This window comes from Nerophis lumbriciformis, linkage group LG01, assembly GCF_033978685.3.
Source record: "Nerophis lumbriciformis linkage group LG01, RoL_Nlum_v2.1, whole genome shotgun sequence".
NCBI lineage: Eukaryota > Metazoa > Chordata > Actinopteri > Syngnathiformes > Syngnathidae > Nerophis > Nerophis lumbriciformis.
The window spans coordinates 67,780,001-67,794,054 of record NC_084548.2 but is presented as its reverse complement, the minus strand read 5'-3'; the positions used below and the strand labels follow the sequence as shown (position 1 = coordinate 67,794,054).

The following is a 14,054-nucleotide window of genomic DNA, read 5'->3' as shown; positions in this document are numbered from 1 at the left end:
CACACGGCGCTCAAAAATCTGTCAAAATGTTTTTAGAACGACTTCGGTAAGCTATGATGTCTTGTCTTGGTTTTTTCGGGCTTGTGAATTGCATGTTTTAGTTTGAAAAGTAACTCTCCTCTCGTTTCAGGTCACTTGCCCTTCCTTTTGTGTCATCCGTCTGACGTCATCCCTGATCCCTGATTGTTTCCACCTGTTCCCCATTACCCTCATGTGTCTTATAAATCCACACCTCCCTTTGTTCTGCGCCAGATTGTCTCGTTTTTTTGTGCCTCTCTAGCTTCCTGCCCAAGCCTTGCTTCGTCTCTTGTTTGAATACCTTGATCCTGAATTCCCTTGTTGATATTTTGAGTTTTCCTTTTCTCCTCCTCAGCAGAGTGAGTTTTGGTTATTTGGTTTTGCAGCCAAAGTGGTAAGTTTTCAGTTTTGTCTTACAGTTCTTTCTTTTCCTCGATTATTTGAGTGATATTTTTTGTTAAATATTTTTTCGATAAGAGACAGTGTAGAAGTTTTATAGCCATTGTTACTCCCTCCTTTTGGAGCGTTTTTTGTTTATGATCAATTTCATAGATTATATCCAGCGCTAAGTATAGTTTGTTATTGTTTTTGTGTTTTCCTCCTTTCGAAGTGATTTTCAGTTGTTCCTTTTTGTGGAACCTTTTATCGTCGACTAGTCAGGTTATAGCATATATTGAATTGCCCTAACTCTGGAGGTGAAAAGAAGCTTTCAAAATAAAAGCCTGCCGGATTGCTCCCTACTCTGCATCTGAGTCCTATTTTTGACCAAGCCTGACAGTTGGATTGTCGGCGCATTAAACATAGGAGTATTATTATGGTGTGTGTATAAGGAAAGACATTCTACCTGGTGTTTTGTTTCGCAATATTATGCAAAAGCAACTTTTCATACCTTCTGGTACCTGCTGATGTGTGTTTGGGATCTGCATAAGTCCTGAAAATGTGCACGCGTCCGCAATTGTAGTCCGTGCCGACGCCGTAGTCGATAAGCTTCTTCTTTTTCTATATCTTCTTGTTATGGGACATTCATCCTTCGGTATATCCATTTCTAATATAAAGTAGTGTAAAGTTCTTACTTATATCTGTCAGTAAACCCGCCATGAAAGCGCTAAAACATACCGGTGTAGTGAGTTTACATTATTCACCCAAGGAACTTTAGTTATTAGAGAGTTCCGGTCGGATGGTTTTGCACGGGACACATTTGTTGTTGCATTATTGAGCCACGGATGAGGAGATGTTGTTCCGTTATTGATTGAAGTTAAAGTCGGAATGTAATTAACACAGTTAGCTCCATCTTTTGACACTTCTTCCACCCCCGTCCTTGCACGCTACACCGCTACAACAAAGATGACGGGGAGAAGACGCCGTCGAAGGTGAGCCACGTAAATAAGACCGCCCACAAAACGTCGCATCCTGAAGAGACTGTCAGAAAGCTACATGACAATGGTCTGTAAAATGTTATCTATGCAACATTTTGACCAAATAACCACCATTACATGTTATGTAGACCACAAGGAAGTCTTTTACATTTAGAATTTTTTTTCAATGCGCCTTATAATCCGGTGTTCTCCTAGTGCGGTTTTGAAGGAGGATAGAGATGCCCTTTCTTTTACACCTGTTGGGAGTGCATTCCATATTGATGTGGCATAGAAGGAGAATGAGTTAAGACCTTTGTTAGATCGGAATCTGGGTTTAACGTGGTTAGTGGAGCTCCCCCTGGTGTTGTGGTTATGGCAGGTCATTTACGTTAAGGAAGTAGTTTGACATGTACTTCGGTATCAGGGAGGTGTAGCGGATTTTATAGACCAGGCTCAGTGCAAGTTGTTTTACTCTGTCCTCCACCTGGTGCGTTGTACGGTCCGAAAAGTACTGTATAATCAAATTTAATATATTTCGTCACTACTTCTTTGCCATTTACATCTGAAAATATTGCAGATAATTGACGCTCATAATTAGTTTATTTTAAAATAATTGCTTAGGCCTGTCTTACACCAATCAGCAGGTGTTCTGAATAGATCAAATCAAATCAAATCAACTTTATTTATAAAGCACATTTAAAATTTACCACAGGGGTAGCCAAAGTGCTGTACAATGGGCAGGTTAAAAGATAATACGAGTACCGAGCAAACACAACACAACACAAACAAAACACGATAAAAAAATAAATAAATAAAATAGAATAAATAAAACATAAAAACAGGTTCACAGCAGGTGTATTATGGGGCGCCATTGCAGGATGGATATCACTCAGTGTTAAAAGCCATGGAATATAAGTATGTTTTTAAGAGAGATTTAAAAACAGGAAGAGAGGAGGCTTGTCTAACACTCAGAGGTAGGTCGTTCCAGAGCTTGGGAGCAGCAGCGGCGAAAGCTCTGTCACCTCTAAGCTTCAGCCTTGTGTCAGGGACCGTCAACAGCAGCTGATCGGCTGATCTTAAGGATCGGGTGGGGCAGTAAGGCTGAAGGAGGTCGGAGAGATAGGTTGGCGAGAGGTTGTTTAGACATTTAAAAACAAATAAAAGGAGTTTAAATTGATTCGATAACGCACAGGGAGCCAGTGAAGGGACGCTAATATAGGGTAATAGGTAGATATCTCGAGTGAAAGGTTCGCCAGTCCATCGTGTGTCCGGCCGGAACCGTTCGGTCAGGACAGGCAGGTTCCCCCCAAACCCGAGCTTGTCAATTTCTTTAAAAAGAAGATGCTACCAAAACACAAACAGTACATTTTGGAGCTGAAACTCATTAGAAAACAAGTCTAAAATCACTACTTTGGGGGGATTTTTACCTGTAGACATTATTTTAGGTCCAGAACTATGAAATAAGAGCCCATGTTGTCAGCATTAGAGGGGTCCTTTAAACATTATGAAGACTGAACAAAGAAATGGTTAAAGGCCTACTGCAGGGGTCGGCAACCCAAAATGTTGAAAGAGCCATATTGGACCAAAAATACAACAAAAAAATCTGTCTGGAGCTGCAAAAAATTAAAAGTCATATTACATACAGATAGTGTGTCATGAGATATAAATTGAATTAAGAGGACTTAAAGGAAACTAAATGACCTCAAATATAGCTACAAATGAGGCATTATGATGCAATATGTACATATAGCTAGCCTAAATAGCATGTTAGCATCGATTAGCTTGCAGTCATGCAGTGACCAAATATGTCTGATTAGCACTCCAACAAGTAAATAACATCAACAAAACTCACCTTTCATGCACAACCTTAAAAGTTTGGTGGACAAAATGAGACAGAAAAAGAAGTGGCATAAAACACGTCCTAGAAAGTTATACATGTAAGCAAACTACGGTGAGTTCAAGGACCACCAAAATTAGTAGGACAAAATGGCGCTCGCCAAATACTCGAATCAGTGAAGCATGTTTAATACAAACAGTGTGCTTTATAACAATTAGGGAGGTTTGTGTCATGTTTGTCCTCCTACAGAAACCATATTAAAACAAAAAATAGATTGTTTTCCCCTCATCTTTTTCCATTTTGCATACATTTCTGAAAAAGCTCCAGAGAGCCACTAGGGCGGCGCTGAAGAGCCGCGGGTTGCCGACCCCTGGCCTACTGAAATGCAATTTTCTTATTTAAACGGGGATAGCAGGTCCATTCTATGTGTCATACTTGATCGTTTCGCGATATTGCCATATTTTTGCTGAAAGCATTTAGTAGAGAACATCGACGATAAAGTTCGCAACTTTTGGTCGCTGATGAAAAAGCCTTGCCTGTACCGGAAGTAGCAGACGAGTAGCGTGACGTCACAGGTTGTGGAGCTCCTCACATCTGCACATTGTTTACAATCATGGCCACCAGCAGCGAGAGCGATTCAGACCGAGAAAGTGACAATTTCCCCATTAATTTGAGCGAGGATGAAAGATTCGTGGATGAGGAAAGTGAGAGTGAAGGACTAGAGGGCAGTGGGAGCGATTCAGATAGAGAAGATGCTGTGAGAGGCGGGTGGGACCTGATATTCAGCTGGGAATGACTAAAACAGTAAATAAACACAAGACATATATATACTCTATTAGCCACAACACAACCAGGTTTATATTTAATATGCCACAAATGAATCCCGCATAACAAACACCTCCCCCCTCCCGTCCATATAACCCGCCAATACAACTCAAACACCTGCACAACACACTCAATCCCACAGCCCAAAGTACCGTTCACCTCCCCAAAGTTCATACAGCACATATATTTCCCCAAAGTTACGTACGTGACATGCACATATCAGCACGCACGTACGGGCAAGCGATCAAATGTTTGGAAGCCGCAGCTGCATGCGTACTCACGGTACCGCGTCTGCGCATCCAACTCAAAGTCCTCCTGGTAAGAGTCTCTGTTGTCCCAGTTCTCCACAGGCCAATGGTAAAGCTTGACTGTCATCTTCCGGGAATGTAAACAATGAAACACCGGCTGTGTTATCCGGCACAACAGTCAGGGGGTGCATTCTACGGCGGGGGTGCGTTATCCGGCACAACACCTGCCGCAATACACCGCTTCCCACCTACAGCTTTCTTCTTTGCTGTCTCCATTGTTCATTGAACAAATTGCAAAAGATTCACCAACACAGATGTCCAGAATACTGTGGAATTTTGCGATGAAAACAGACGACTTAATAGCTGGCCACCATGCTGTCCCAAAATGTCCTCTACAATCCGTGACGTCACGCGCTGACGTCATCATACCGAGACGTTTTCAGCAGGATATTTCGCGCGGAATTTAAAATTGCACTTTAGTAAGCTAACCCGGCCGTATTGGCATGTGTTGCAATGTTAAGATTTCATCATTGATATATAAACTATCAGACTGCGTGGTCGGTAGTAGTGGGTTTCAGTAGGCCTTTAAGTTATTGCTGACATGTTTTTCTACCTGCTTTGTGTTCAGGAGTGGTGGTCATCGCCTTCGTGGTCTGCTGGCTGCCCTATCACACCCGCCGCCTCATGTTCTGCTACGTGACCGACTGGTCCGAGTGAGTGACGGCTTCTCTCGTCACTTCGAGCGTGACCGTCTTTCGTACACAGAACAAAACGCTGACATTACGGGTGGCTCACAATGAGAGGATCTAGCCTCCTGATGGGATTTTTTAACATACATTATATAAGATGTGCATCTAAATTGTAGAAACTTCTATAAAGAGTAAGGTAGGGCTGCACGATTATGGCAAATATAATAATCACCATTTTTTTCGTTAATTTTAAAATATTTATTGTACCACCCAAACCCAAAAATATAATTTTAAAAAGTTAAAGTACCAATGATTGTCACACACACACTAGGTGTGGCGAAATTATTCTCTGCATTTGACCCATCACCTTTGATCACCCCCCTGGGAGGTGAGGGGAGCAGTGGGCAGCAGCGGTGGCCGCGCCCGGGAATCATTTTTGGTGATTTAACCCCCAATTCCAACCCTTGATGCTGAGTGCCAAGCAGGGAGGTAATGGGTCTCATTTTTATAGTCTTTGGTAAGACTCGGCCGGGGTTTGAACTCACAACCTACCCATCTCAAGGCGGACACTCTAACCACTAGGCCACTGAGTACCGTATTTTGGTTGTAATTCTGGTTGTGCTCACCTACCTCGAAGCAATTTTTTTGGTACATGGTGTAATGATAAGTGTGACCAGTAGCTGGCAGTCACACATAAGAGATACGTGGAGACTGCAATATGATGGCAGTAAACAACACCAAAACTTTAAATGTTCCATTGAGAATATAGAACATTACACATGGCACTCAAAAATATGGCAAAAGATTTTTAGTACGACTTCGGTAAGCTATGAAGCCGCACCACTTGATGGATGGTCGGCCGATTAAACATACAAGTATTATTATGGTGTGTGTATAAGGACCGCAAAATGGCACCTATTATCAGACATATTACCTGGCGTTTTGTTTCGCAATATAATGCAAAACCAACTTTTCTTACCTTCTGGTACCTGCTGATGTGTATTTGGGATCTTCATATGTCCTGAAAATGTGCGCCCGTCCGCCTTTGTAGTCCGTGCCGACACCGTAGTCGGTAAGCTTATTATTGTTCTCTATGTTCTGGTTATGGTACGTTCATCCTCCTCTGTTGCCATTTCTAATATAAAGTAGTGTAAAGTTCTTACTTATATCTGTCAGTAAACTCGCCATGAAAGCGCTAAAACATACCGGTGTAGTGAGTTTACATTATTCACCCAAGGAACTTTAGTTATTAGAGAGTTCTGGTCGGGCGTTTTTTTCACAGGACACATATCTGTTGTTGTTGCACTAGTGAGCCACGGATTAGCAATGTCATCAATTTAGAAAAAAATAAAAATAATATGACCACTTTAATGCGCTCTATGATCCGGTGCGCCTTTTGTATGAAATTAGACCTGAATAGACCCGCTCATCGGCAGTGCGCCTTATAATCCGGTGCGCCCTAGGGTCTGTAAAAATACGGTATATTTAAAAAGTAGTGTTGCGTGACCAGTCTTCCTCTCAGGGAATAAAACACATTGGTCACTCCCAAGTTCTTTTGGATGACATATATGTTGAGTAAAAACCTCAGCGTGTATGTAGAGTAACCTACTCAGTGGCCTAGTGGTTAGAATGTCCGCCCTGAGATGGGTAGGTCGTGAGTTCAAACCCCGGCCGAGTCATACCAAAGACTATAAAAATGAGACCCATTGCCTCCCTGCTTGGCACTCAGCATCAAGGGTTGGAATTGGGGGTTAAATCACCAAAAATGATTCCCCGGCACGGCCACCGCTGCTGCTCACTGCTCCCCTCACCACCCAGGGGGTGAACAAGGGGATGGGTCAAATGCAGAGGACTAATTGCACCACCTGGCCAGATGAAGCCATCAGGACCACATAATCTGCAAAAAGCAGAGACCTAATCCTGCAGCCACCAAACCGGATCCCCTCAACGCCTTGACTGCGCCTAGAAATTCTGTCCATAAAAGTTATGAACAGAATCGGTGACAAAGGGCAGCCTTGGCGGAGTCCGACCCTCACTGGAAACGTGTCCGACTTACTGCCGGCAATGCCGGCAGGATCTTCAGCTCTCGCTGGATCGGTTCGCAGCCGAGTGTGAAGCGACTGGGATGAGAATCAGCACCTCCAAGTCCGAGTCTATGGTTCTCGCCCGGAAAAGGGTGGAGTGCCATCTCCGGGTTGGGGAGGAGACCCTGCCCCAAGTGGAGGAGTTCAAGTACCTCGGAGTCTTGTTCACGAGTGAGGGAAGAGTGGATCGTGAGATCGACAGGCGGATCGGTACGGCATCTTCAGTAATGCGGACGCTGTATCGATCCGTTGTGGTGAAGAAGGAGCTGAGCCGGAAGGCAAAGCTCTCAATTTACCGGTCGATCTACGTTCCCATCCTCACCTATGGTCATGAGCTTTGGGTTATGACCGAAAGGACAAGATCACAGGTACAAGCGGCCGAAATGAGTTTCCTCCGCCGGGTGGCAGGGCTCTCCCTTAGAGATAGGGTGAGAAGCTTTGTCATCCGCGGGGAGCTCAAAGTAAAGCCGCTGCTCCTCCACATCGAGAGGAGCCAGATGAGGTGGTTCGGGAATCTGGTCAGGATGCCACCCGACCGCCTCCCTCGGGAGGTGTTTAGGGCACGTCCGACCGGTAGGAGGCCACGGGGAAGACCCAGGACACGTTGGGAGGACTATGTCTCCCGGTTGGCCTGGGAACGCCTCGGGATCCCCCGGGAAGAGCTGGACGAAGTGGCTGGGGAGAGGGAAGTCTGGGCTTCCCTGCTTAGGCTGCTGCCCCCGCGACCCGACCTCGGATAAGCGGAAGAAGATGGATGGATGGATGGATGGATGGATGGATAATTGCACCACACCGAGTGTGTGTGTGACAATCATTGGTACTTTAACTTTAACTTAAAAAGGACCACCGAGGCAGAATAATACTTGGCCAAGTTTTACTAAAGCTTGCGGAGACCAGCCCTTACAACGCAACCATAGCATCGCCAGGAGAGCGGTCTCAACTCAAACAAAAAGAGTCAGCTTATGTAGAGCAAAAACAGCCTGGGCAGGTCTTGGATGACAATAGATAACCCCCTCCCGTCTCCTCCCATCGTACACAATGGAATTTTCCAAGCCTTTGCTTGGTGCAACAAAGAGAGCCTCTTGTCTGTTCATTGGGAACTCAGAACGGAAAGTTTTTTTTGATAATTTACATGCAATTTTTCTGACACAGGGACTTCGTCAAAACAGATAAGGAACTGGCCAAAACAGCTCTGTGAGCCGACAAACAGGAGCCCTTAAGACAAAACAAAGGGTTTACTAGCGGACATAAGATAAAAGCAAGGAGGTCACGAGAAAACACTCTACATGGGAAAATACTAGCTGCTGGATGAAAAAAGAACACTTAAAAATATCTCATTATTATAAGGTGTATGAAGTAAGAATGTCTCCTGTTTCATTCTCAGCAACCTGTACGACTTCTACCACTACTTCTACATGCTCACCAACGTCCTGTTCTACGTCAGCTCCGCCATCAACCCCGTCCTCTACAACCTGGTGTCCGCGCCGTTCCGCCAGGTCTTCTTCTCCACGCTGCGCTACCTGTGCCTGCCCTGCGGGCGGCGCTCCCCCGGGCGGCGTCCCCGGCCCCTCACCCGACACTCCCTCAGCAACTCCAGCAACCACACCATCTCCACCAACGTCATCAAGGAGACGGCGTACTGACGGACGTACCGCGCGGTACCTCGGGTGTACCACTTGGACTTTGTCACCGAAGTTATGTGTTTGGATTGTTCGGGCGATCGTTTTTTATTCGTACGGGACGAGGTGTTTTATTTTGAAGGGCAAAGTGTCGGACTAATTTGCGATACTTCACTCAATGTATTAAAAACCGACTTACGAGGAATATTGTGTGCACTAGTCGAGTAAGTAAGGACTCCACACAGCAACAGAATTCAAGAGTTTGTGTACTTGAGGGGACGAAATGACAAAACAATGGAAGTAACTTTTGGTTAGTTAGCATGTTAGCTCGGTACAGGGCTGCCAAGCCTTTGAGCGTGACAGTCAGTCAATTCAACCCTTTCTCACGCCACACTTGACATATTTCCCCAGTCACTACTATATATTCATTTTTTTCATGATAATACAAAACGCAAAAACCAGTGAAGTTGGCACGTTGTGTAACTCGTAAATAAAAACAGAATACAATGAGTTGCAAATCCTTTTCAACTTATATTCAATTGAATAGATTGCAAAAGCAAGATAATTAATGTTCCAACTGAGAAACGTAATTTTTTTTGGTTGAAAATAATCATTAACTTAGAATTTAATGGCAGCAACACATTGCAAAAACATGTTACCAATTTGTTACATGGCCTTACATGGTTCTTAAACAATTTGTTCACAAAGTGTTAACCCTTTGAACAAATGCATGGGCAAATTGCTTAAGAACAACATTTCTCAACCAGCTATTGCAAGGAATTTAGGGATTTCGCCATCTACGGTCCGTAATATCATCAAAAAGGTCAGAGAATCTAGAGAAATCACTGCACCTAAACATAATAAACATTAAATGCCCGAGACCTTCGATCCCTCAGGCGGTACTGCATCAAAAAGCGACATCAGTGTGTAAAGGATATCACCACACGGCCTCAGGAACGCTTCAGAAAACCACTGTCAGTAACTACAGTCGGTTGCTACATCTGTAAGTGCAAGTTAAAACTATACTATGCAAAGAGAAAGCCATTTATCAACAACACCCAGAAACGCCGCCGGCTTTACTTGGCCCGAGCTCACATGATGCGAAGTGGAAAAGTGTTCTGTGGTCTGACGAGTCCACATTTCAAATTGTTTTTGGAAACAGTGGACGTCGTGTCCTCTGGAACAAAGAGGAAAAGAACCGTCCGGATTGTTCTAGGCGCAAAGTTGAAAAGCCAGCATCTGTGATGGTATGGGGGTGTATTAGTGCCCAAGACATGGGTAACTTACACATCCGTGAAGGCGCCATTAATGCTGAAAGGTACATACAGGTTTTGAAGCAACATATGTTGCCATCCAAGCAACGTTACCATGGGCGCCCCTGCTTATTTCAGCAAGACAATGCCAAGCAACGTGTTACAACAGCGTGGCTTCGTAGTAAAAGAGTGCGGGTACTAGACTGGCATGCCTGTAGTCCAGACATGTCTCCCATTGAAAATGTGAAGCCTAAAATACCACAACGGAGATCCCGGACTGTTAAACAACTTGAGCTGAACATCAAGCAAGAATGGGAAATAATTCCACCTGAAAAGCTTAAAAATTGTGTCTCCTCAGTTCCCAAACGTTTACTGAGTGTTGTTAAAAGGAAAGACCATATAACACAGTGGTAAAAATGTCCCTGTGACAACTTTTTGCAATGTGTTGCTGCCATTAAATTTTAAGTTAATGATTATTTGCAAACAAAGAAAATAACGTTTCTCAGTTGGAACATTAAGTATCTTGTCTTTGCAGTCCATTCTATTGAGTATAAGTTGAAAAGGATTTGCAAATCATTGTATTCTGTTTTTATTTACCATTTACACAACGTGACAACTTCACTGGTTTTGGGTTTTGTATTGAATTAATGGGTATGTGTGCAAAACTGCACCATAAGTGCCCTAGAATAAAAGGAGTAGGTCTCGGTGATCTGGCTCGCTGCAATACAACTGTATTCATTACTTTATTTGCAATAAATAAATAATCGATTGTTGACGTTTACCAATCAATTGTACAATCTCCCACGTCCAAATTGCAATGCATCTAAAAATGGATTATTTCCCCCACCTAGAATTAATACAGTGTAGGAAATAGAGAAAAATAATGTTGGTGAAAGACGCTGGAGGTGAGGTCATCAGTGTAAAGGCATCAATCGAAACAAACTAATATTTTTACGCATCATGACACTGAAGTCTGACTCTTGTCATGTTCTGAAACTTGGCAGCTCTGTAGTTAGCATGTGTACCGTATTTTTCGGAGTATAAGTCACTCCGGAGTATAAGTCGCACCGGCCGAAAATGCATAATAAAGAAGGAAAAAAACATATATAAGTCGCATTTTTGGGGGAAATTTATTTGATAAAACCCAACACCAAGAATAGACATTTGAAAGGCAATTTAAAATAAATAAAGAATAGTGAACAACAGGCTGAATAAGTGTACGTTATATGAGGCATAAATAACCAACTGGTATGTTAACGTAACATATTATGGTAAGAGTCATTCAAATAACTATAACATATAGAACATGCTATACGTTTACCAAACAATCTCTCACTCCTAATCAATAAATCCCATGAAATCTTATACGTCTAGTCTCTTACGTGAATGAGCTAAATAATATTATTTGATATTTTACGCTAATGTGTTTATAATTTCACGCATAAGTCGCTACTGAGTATAATTCGCACCCCCGGCCTAACTATGAAAAAAACTGCGACTTACAGTCCGAAAAATACGGTACATGGACATAATTAACCAAACTAAAAACCTAAAGTTGAGTAAAAATACTTCCTGTAAACACGTCAATGGGAACATTCTTACCTTTGTCACGCTAGCTAGTCCTTCCGCTAACACCATGCTAGCTTCCAACTATCCGTGCTAGCTTTGTGATGTAGCTAGCTATATATACTGCTAACTTTTCTTGGTGAGTCTCACTCTTGTCATGTTCTGAAACTTGGCAGCCCTGTAGTTAGCATGTGTACATGGACATAATTAACCGTACTAAAAGCTTAAAGTTGAGTAAAAACACTTCATGTAAACACGTCAACAGGAACATTCTTACATTTATTACGCTAGCCAGTCCTTCCGCTAACACCATGCTAGCTTCCATTTTGATTGATTGATCGAGACTTTTATTAGTAGATTGCACAGTACAGTACATATTCCGTACAATTGACCACTAAATGGTAACACCCGAATAAGTTTTTCAACTTGTTTAAGTCGAGGTCCACGTTCATCAATTCAATGCTATCCGTGCTAGCTTTGTATCGTAGCTAGCTATATATACTGCTAACTTTTCTTGGTGAGTCTCACTCTTGTAATTTTCTGAAACTTGGCGGCACTGTAGTTAGCATGTGTACATGGACATAATTAACCGCACTGAAAGCCTAAAATTTAGTAAAAATACCTCATGTAAAAACGTCAACGGGAACATTCTTACCTTTATTACGCTAGCCAGACCTTCCGCTAACACCATGCTAGCTTCCAACTATCCGTGCTAGCTTTGTATGTACTGCTAACTTTTCTTGGTGAGTCTCACTCTTGTCATGTTCTGAAACTTGGCGGCTCTGTAGTTAGCATGTGTACATGGACATAATTAACCGTACTAAAAGCTTAAAGTTGAGTAAAAATACTTCATGTAAACACGTCAATGGGAACATTCTTACCTTTGTCACGCTAGCTAGTCCTTCCGCTAACACCATGCTAGCATCCATTTTGATTGATTGATCGAGACATTTATTAGTAGATTGCACAGTACAGTACATATTCCGTACAATTGACCACTAAATGGCAACACCCGAATACGTTTTTCAACTTGTTTAAGTCGAGGTCCACGTTCATCAATTCAACGCTATCCATGCTAGCTTTGTATCGTAGCTAACTATATATACTGCTAACTTTTCTTGGTGAGTCTCACTCTTGTCATGTTCTGAAACTTGGCAGCTCTGTAGTTAGCATGTGTACCGTATTTTTCGGAGGATAAGTCGCTCCGGAGTATAAGTCGCACCGGCCGAAAATGCATAATAAAGAAGGAAAAAAACATATATGTCGCTCCGGAGTATAAGTCGCATAATAAAGAAGGAAAAATACATATAAGTCGCACTGGAGTATAAGTCGCATTTTTGGGGGAAATTTATTTCATAAAACCCAACACCAAGAATAGACATTTGAAAGGCAATTGAAAATAAATAAAGAATAGTGAACAACAGGCTGAATAAGTGTACGTTATATGAGGCATAAATAACCAACTGGTATGTTAACGTAACATATTATGGTAAGAGTCATTCAAATAACTATAACATATAGAACATGCTATACGTTTACCAAACAATCTCTCACTCCTAATCAATAAATCCCATGAAATCTTATACGTCTAGTCTCTTACGTAAATGAGCTAAATAATATTATTTGATATTTTACGCTAATGTGTTTATAATTTCACGCATAAGTCGCTACTGAGTATAAGTCGCACCCCCGGCCAAACTATGAAAAAAACTGCGACTTACAGTCCGAAAAATACGGTACATGGACATGATTAACCAAACTAAAAACCTAAAGTTGAGTAAAAATACTTCCTGTAAACACGTCAATGGGAACATTCTTACCTTTGTCACGCTAGCTAGTCCTTCCGCTAACACCATGCTAGCTTCCAACTATCCGTGCTAGCTTTGTGATGTAGCTAGCTATATATACTGCTAACTTTTCTTGGTGAGTCTCACTCTTGTCATGTTCTGAAACTTGGCAGCCCTGTAGTTAGCATGTGTACATGGACATAATTAACCGTACTAAAAGCTTAAAGTTGAGTAAAAACACTTCATGTAAACACGTCAACGGGAACATTCTTACATTTATTACGCTAGCCAGTCCTTCCGCTAACACCATGCTAGCTTCCATTTTGATTGATTGATCGAGACTTTTATTAGTAGATTGCACAGTACAGTAACAACTTGTTTAAGTCGGGGTCCACGTTCATCAATTCAATGCTATCCGTGCGAGCTTTGTATCGTAGCTAGCTATATATACTGCTAACTTTTCTTGGTGAGTCTCACTCTTGTAATTTTCTGAAACTTGGCGGCACTGTAGTTAGCATGTGTACATGGACATATTTAACCAAACTAAAAGCCTAAAGTTGAGTAAAAATACTTTGTATAAAAACGTCAATTTGAACATTCTTACCTTTATCACGCTAGCCAGTCCTTCCGCTAACACCATGCTAGCTTCCAACTATCTGTGCAAGCTTTGTGTATACGGCTAACTTTTCTTGGTGAGTCTCACTCTTGTAATTTTCTGAAAATTTGGCAGCTCTGTAGTTAGCATGTGTACATGGACATAATTAACCGTACTA

The 14,054-nt window shown here is 42.3% G+C and overlaps 1 protein-coding gene across 1 annotated transcript in view; it reads left to right on the top strand.

The window, feature by feature from the left end:
• Window positions 1-9,150, top strand: part of ntsr1 (neurotensin receptor 1 (high affinity)) — a 111,277-nt gene extending 102,127 nt beyond the window's left edge. The window contains exons 3-4 of the mRNA XM_061969857.1: window positions 4,912-4,996; window positions 8,441-9,150. Of these exons, the coding sequence (XP_061825841.1) occupies window positions 4,912-4,996; window positions 8,441-8,699 (344 nt within the window). The 3' untranslated portion in view covers window positions 8,700-9,150. The remainder of the gene's footprint in view (window positions 1-4,911; window positions 4,997-8,440) is intronic.
• The last annotated feature ends 4,904 nt before the right edge of the window (window positions 9,151-14,054 follow it).